The sequence below is a fragment of the Austrofundulus limnaeus genome, unplaced genomic scaffold, assembly GCF_001266775.1.
Source record: "Austrofundulus limnaeus strain Quisiro unplaced genomic scaffold, Austrofundulus_limnaeus-1.0 Scaffold573, whole genome shotgun sequence".
Taxonomy (NCBI): Eukaryota; Metazoa; Chordata; class Actinopteri; order Cyprinodontiformes; family Rivulidae; genus Austrofundulus; species Austrofundulus limnaeus.
Window position 1 is genome coordinate 41,032 of NW_013952975.1, and position 6,609 is coordinate 47,640.

The following is a 6,609-nucleotide window of genomic DNA, read 5'->3' on the forward strand; positions in this document are numbered from 1 at the left end:
TGTGTGTGTGTGTGTGTGTGTCTCACCGTCGTACTTGGCCAGAACAGCCTGGACGTCGGCGTAGTTCTGGAGCTCTAGTAGCGACTCCAGCAGGTTTTCGTGGATGTTGAACATACTGAGGAGAGGGAACTCCTTCATTAACTGGAAAACACACAACTGTTGTTACATGTAACAGCAGGCAGGGGGCGGCAGTCAGCAGAGAAAAACTACAGCTGCAAACACTCTGTTTTTACTGGGGTTTCATCACTGACTCTGTAAGAACTACAGTGAAGCTTCTGAATGTTTTCAGAGCTAAAGACCAGGTGGATGTGTGTGAACGGTTTGTGGGGCCGATCCTCTGCAGGATGTGTTCTTACATCTCTCATCATTTTTACTGCTTCTCGTGTTCGACCCAGCTTTCTGGAGCACATGGCCAGTCTCCTCTTTATATACACCAACACGTTAGTGTCTCTTCCTGGTGGACACACACAAAGAACATGATGGAACACTAACTCAGTATTAACTGTATGTAAAGTGTGAATCTGGTTGTCTGTACTCACTGTGCTGCGCCTCATACTGAGTACCGTGATGCTGCAGCTGCTGGCTGCGGCGGTAGCAGCCCTCACCAGCTTTTAGAGCCTGCTTAAACAACCGCTCCGCCTCCATGATGGTGGTGGCCTCCTCCTCTGCCAGAAGGATGTACGCTGTCGCACAGCTACAGGAGGAGGACAGGGACAAGCTGAAGTGTAAAAACAAACATGTGCACCTGTTATTTGCATTCCTTTGATTTCTCAAGACGATGCAAAGAAATTTTTTTTCTGTTGTTGTGCACAGCGTGGTGTCTCTGCTGCACAAGCAGCACCTGACAGAGCTCTGATCAAAGATCAGGTCCTCTGAGTCAGCCTGCTGTCGCTGCAGCGCTACGAGCTGAGAGCCTCCACAGGTCCTCTGAGCCAGGAGCTCAGTCTGAAAATAAACCCTAACTAACAAGGTTAACTGACGGTTTGCACTAAAGTTTAAACACATTTCTGCTCTATATGTTAGTTGTTTATCTTAACTAAACAATTTAAAGACTCTGAGGGTTATAAGGCCTGTTAGCTCCACTACTCTAAGCTGTTCTGTTAAGACCTTTAGGGGTTTTAGAGGTAATTTCCACCTGAAAATACACAGCAAAATAAAGCAAGAATAGTTCCAGTTATACGGTCTAAATGCTAACTCTTGGTGCCTCTGTAAAGGTAAGATCTTAAAGATAATTTCTTAAGTGAAACCACTATTGTAACTCTTACTGTGCCCGAGTTATTTGTGATTAAATAAAGAAAATTTGTAATTTTTTTTTTAGCATCGCCTAATTTTTCTTTAAATCAACAGTACAAAAACCCAATGAAAATTCTTCTGAAAACCCACGAACGACCTTAGATTTTATACATCTACATCTTGAGAAAAATTGTAGCAAAGTAGGACTGAATAAGCTGAAGTATTTTCATTTCACAAAGGTTTTAGTGAGCAGTGTGCCAGGTGGAAATGACATTTTGGCAAAATTTAGCCAAATGTACCAAAAACTGGGCCAAATGGGTTTTTACTTTATAAAAGGATCTGGTTTAATAAAAGTGTTGATTTCTATTGTAGGACTCATTCTGCATATGACATAACCTTTTCTTTTTACATTTACACTGTGCATCATCAAAATCTACTATCATACTCTTCACCCACGAGCCTTCAGAAACGTAACTCCGCCTCCACGTTTTACGCATGAGGGCAGTTATTTATACTCTCGGTTACGCACAAACKTCACGTCACCAAACAAAGAGTAACACAGTGTCAAGATATATCCCTGAATTCATGAGAGCTTTGTCTTTTCAAAGATACCAAAGGGAGGGGTATGGAAATAAAACTTTCACAGCAACAAATGTGGAGAACTTCCTGATACTGAAATGGTCCGCAACGGTTCAAGTAACTTACAAACGTTTATATAGCTCTAAATTCATAAATATTTATCCAAAAATAATTTGGCAACTCCTTTTAAAAACATTAAAGACACTTTTTGTGACCAACTTAGAAAAAATTTGGGAAAAATAAGTTTTACAACAATGAATGACACCATCTGCTGGCCCTGTACAGGGCCCGTCGGGCTTAAAGTGAACCATGTTTGCTGTCGCAGCTCAAGAGGAGCACCAATCACGTCACTTCTGCACAGGTCATTAAACAACGGAGAACGTCATAGATGGAGCAGTGTTGTAGGCATTTGGTTTAAACTTAAAGCAGAGTCTGAAAAAAAGTTACAAACATTCAAGAAAGGGAAACAAAGGAGCACACCAGCAGCTGCTACAGTTTTAACAGAGCAGCTTAGGGTTGCACCATCTGATAATGGTGATATTAGTAAATATTGTGATAATGTCAGGTGCGATATGTCTTTATTTTTCTTTCCTCTCTTTCTAACCTGTGACCTTTAACATTTTTTACAAAGTCATTTGTGTCTGCTGTCAGACTCTGTCCTACTGGCTAAATGTTGCATTAGCATGAAAAGTACAACTCCAAAACTCTCCAAGCAGTCCTTTGCAGTATGAATACTGAGATGATGATATGTATATTTGTGACACATTGTGCAGCTCTGCACATAAAAAAGCTCAACATCTAATTAGTGAAAATAAATGACTGAAGCCTTCTGTTCATCCTGTCTTTGTGTCGTGTGTATTTTAGCACACAGCCAGAGAGCTAACAAATGCATACCTAAACACAGCAAGTGGAGAAGTTTCAAGATAAACTGTTGCACAGAGAGACCAGTGAAGAGAACAGAGAAGAGACCAGTGAAGAGACCAGTGAAGAGAACAGAGAAAAAAACCACAGAAATAACAGAACGTTTGAAGAATTCTGACTTTTTTTCATCAGAACTCTGGGATTAAAATCAGAATTATTATTTTTTCAGTGGTCCTAATCCTCTTTCATAGAGCAACACTCATTTATCACTATAAACAATAACACAATTAAAGCGGTTATCTTCTGCTACTTGACCAAAATAAAGGTCTCTATGGAGAATATTCTTTGACAAACACCAGTTTGATTGAAAACAAGGAAAACAAATCAAACCCTCCAAATGAAACTAATAATATCAGAGCTCTCTCTCTCCAGCTGATCCAATCTACCACCTGCTGATGTCAAATGTTTCATCCTGAATCTGATTAAATCCTCACCCAAAACACTCCAACTGTGGCGCTGCACTTCTGCAGCTCCTCAGAAACAGGCTGATAATTACCATCAGGCCAAATATGTTTCATCACATTCATCTTTTCTAATAATGGGCACAAACAAAAAAAAAATAAGGGAGAAAAACCCTGTTTACACCTGGCACTAACAAAGACAATAACCCCCTGCTCTGTATGCAGATGATTATAGTCAGATTAGACATTTTGGGCTGACCCTCTGCAGTTCAGTCACCTGAGGTCAGATTTACGCTGCGTTCACACCGAACGCGATTTCAGCTTCAAAATCACAGCCAACGCTGAAGTTTGAAGCTTGTGCACTTTGAGGTCAGACGCAGGTCAGCCTCTTGAAGCGCTGCACAGGAAGAGCCTCCCCGCCCCTCCCTCCTCTGTCGGGCTCTGTTTAATGTCGGACGAGGAAGTGGCTTTGCTTTATTTACAGAGAGCAAGAGCATGTCACGTTCATCAGATAATTAATTCATAATTAATTCACCAGATAATTCAGAGTAGAGGCTCACAGCTCGCTTTCAGGTCTATTTTTGTCCCGAGTCCAGTTTGATGAGCCGCTGCCACGCATTGGTGAGGACATCTCCTGTCAGGACACTGACTGCAGGCACTCGATTTCAGCTAAAGAGCTCCTCTCCATCTGTTTCAGGTTAGTGGACATCATTCAGTAAACTGTCCCGTCAGGAAATATGTCACTACGTCACACAGTGGAGTCTCTCTGATTGGTTGACGCGGCGCGTCGACCTGCAAAAGTTCAGATTTTCTAACTTCAGTGATTTGCGCCTCAGCGCGTCGAATGCTCAGATCGTTCAAATCGCGCTGCTCTAATCGCGCTTGAGGCGCCGCAGCACCTCCTGACGCTGATTGAAGCGCGTCCACCATAGACTTTGCATGTAAACCTGAGGCTCCTGATGCTGAAATCGCGTTTGGTGTGAACGCAGCATTAGAGTCGCGTATGAAAGGAGGCAAAACGAGACAGAAAAGAAACTCACTCTTCAAGCTCCAAAGCTTCGTGTGCTGCAGAAATACGAGCCTGTGGGTTCCTTTCCCTCCACGCTTTCTGCATGACTGAAAGCACAGACAGGGAGAGCACATGTTGAACATGGAGACAATGCCGTACCTGGACAGGTAAAACACTTCGTGGCTTGTTTCATCCAGTCACGGCTCTCTTACTGGCGTCAGCTGGCCTCAGGTGGTCCGAGTCACAGGTAAAAAACGTTTGATGGTCCTGCGCCGACAAGTTCATGTCGTAGTAGGTCAGCGGCTCTCTGCCTGTGACCCATGTATAACTGCACAGAAACACCAGGACAGGTACAAGAGAAGGCATTAGAGTGTTCATGAAGAGAAGAATCAAAATGAGAGAGGTGCTGCGCTACACTGGATCTGACGGGTTCGTTTTTCATTCAACAGAGATAAAGAGAGGACAATTAGCAGCCAGCTTCAATCTCCAAAACAACTGCAAGAACAAAGAAAATGTGATGGATGACTCAACATGAGAGACGAATCAAAGGAAAACAAAGGAACAAAGAGATACCAGCAGCAGATGAAGTGATGAAGTAAACAAAACACTGATGAAGACCAATGAGAGGCAGGAAGGTGAACGACTAAAAGAAAAAGTGAGAGAGAGAAACAGACGATCCAACAGGAGGAATTCTGCTGCTTCCACTCACCGGTTATATTCTGCTCCACGGAATAAATTCAGCGGATTTCTCCAAACTTTACATTCTGCAGCAGGAAGACACAGAGGACAACACTGATGATGAGTGACAAGGACAGAGTCAACACTGAGCACGCTCAGTGCACTTCAAACAGCTCCACACTGAGATCTACCCTGCAGCTCCCCGACCAGGAAAAACCCTGCAAACCTTTTTACAGCTGCTGCAAACCTGCTGCACACTGCAGCCTCAGCTACAAACACTCACATTAACTCATTAACAGGATGGTTAATTATCACCAGAACAAACAACCAATGGACCAATCAGAGGTCTGAACCATACAGCTCATTTTTCTCATTCAAATTGGACTTATTATTACTAATATTTTTATTATCATTATTATTATTATTATTATCATCATCATCATTACTATTTTATTTTTATTATATATATATATATATATATATGTTCATTTATTGCACATTATCGCAATATTAAGCACTGTTATCGCACATCGCAGGTTTTCCTGACATTTTCAGCTCTAATTCAGAGCTTTACAAGTGGGGTTTTGTTGAGTAATACGAACAATTAACATTTTACCTGTTGTAGATGAGTACTGTCAGTTCTGCTTTCTTTGTCAATACTAGTGAAAAACTTACTCCTGTTGGAAAAGTCCCAGGTTGAACTGGAAGAGCTACAGCTAGCTGCTGCTGTCATTAATTTTCTGGCAAATAACCAGATGTTAATCAACACAGATAAAGGTGCATAAAAAAACACCTTCTTTATTCTGAGGTTTTAAAATTTAAAACATTAGTCTTCTAGTCCTCACAGCTTTAAGGTGCACAGTTGAACAGAAAAAGTGACGTGTGTGCAGAAAACATGTTGGAATTGTTACGAATTTTACTTTGTTACTTTATCCAAAGAGAGAAATCCTGAATTAGAAGTAAAACTGCAAAATGAAAACGAATGAAATAATAAATCTCTGAGACTAGGAGCCAAATCTGAAGCAATAAAATTTGATTAAAAACAAATTAAGACCTGAACAATCTCCTGTTTCTGATGTTTTTATATAAATGTTGTTTTGAACTCGCAGCAGATTGTAAACACAAACAAGCTCTCCCCTCAGAGGTGATGAGAAAAGTGTTGAGCTCCTACCAGACACACTTTGTCGATTGGAGTCGGCCTCTCCGTTACTAGTGTTTGAGTTGGTGGGAGAGCTGCTGTCCACTCCGCCCAGCAGGGGGCGCAGGTGGCTCACAGACACCTGCTCGATGAACGAGGTCCCATACTTCCTGAAATACCACCACTCAAAGATCTAAAGAAGGAAAAAGACAAACAGACTTTTACTCATTGTTCAGGGTTGATTTTAAACAACAAGAGAACGTTTCTCCTAACTGAATCTGTACATCTGCTTGAAAAGCAAAAACTAAACTCGTACTGCAAACAGCTGAATAAACACCTGATCAGCTAAACAAGTCATTAGAAACTTTCTATCCACTATTTTCACCACATGTATTCTGAAATACACTAAATGTGTGATAACACATTTATTCTGTATTTACCAACTACTGTTTTCAGCCCAAACAGAGGAGCTTGTTTCAATGAAAGTATGATTCTGTTTTTATTTTAAAGAGTAACTTACCCCAAAATTAACATTTTTTTAGCTGATAAACTGTCTAGAATGTGTCTAAAATGTTATATAGTACTKTTTCTGTGCTAATTTTGATGTTTTTGTGCGTATTTGTTCAAATCTGTAATATTTGGTCTAAAAA

General features: G+C 41.1%; 1 protein-coding gene across 7 annotated transcripts in view; it reads right to left on the reverse strand.

The window, feature by feature from the left end:
- Positions 1-6,609, reverse strand: part of LOC106530896 (suppressor of tumorigenicity 7 protein homolog) — a gene marked incomplete in the record, with an annotated part of 79,728 nt that overhangs the window by 17,222 nt on the left and 55,897 nt on the right. For 2 of the 7 annotated variants that reach the window (XM_014026621.1, XM_014026620.1), the window contains 7 exon segments: positions 27-141; positions 357-454; positions 540-718; positions 4,175-4,250; positions 4,356-4,471; positions 4,853-4,907; positions 5,993-6,152. In XM_014026621.1, the coding sequence (XP_013882075.1) occupies positions 27-141; positions 357-454; positions 540-718; positions 4,175-4,250; positions 4,356-4,471; positions 4,853-4,907; positions 5,993-6,152 (799 nt within the window). 7 annotated transcript variants of the gene reach the window in all.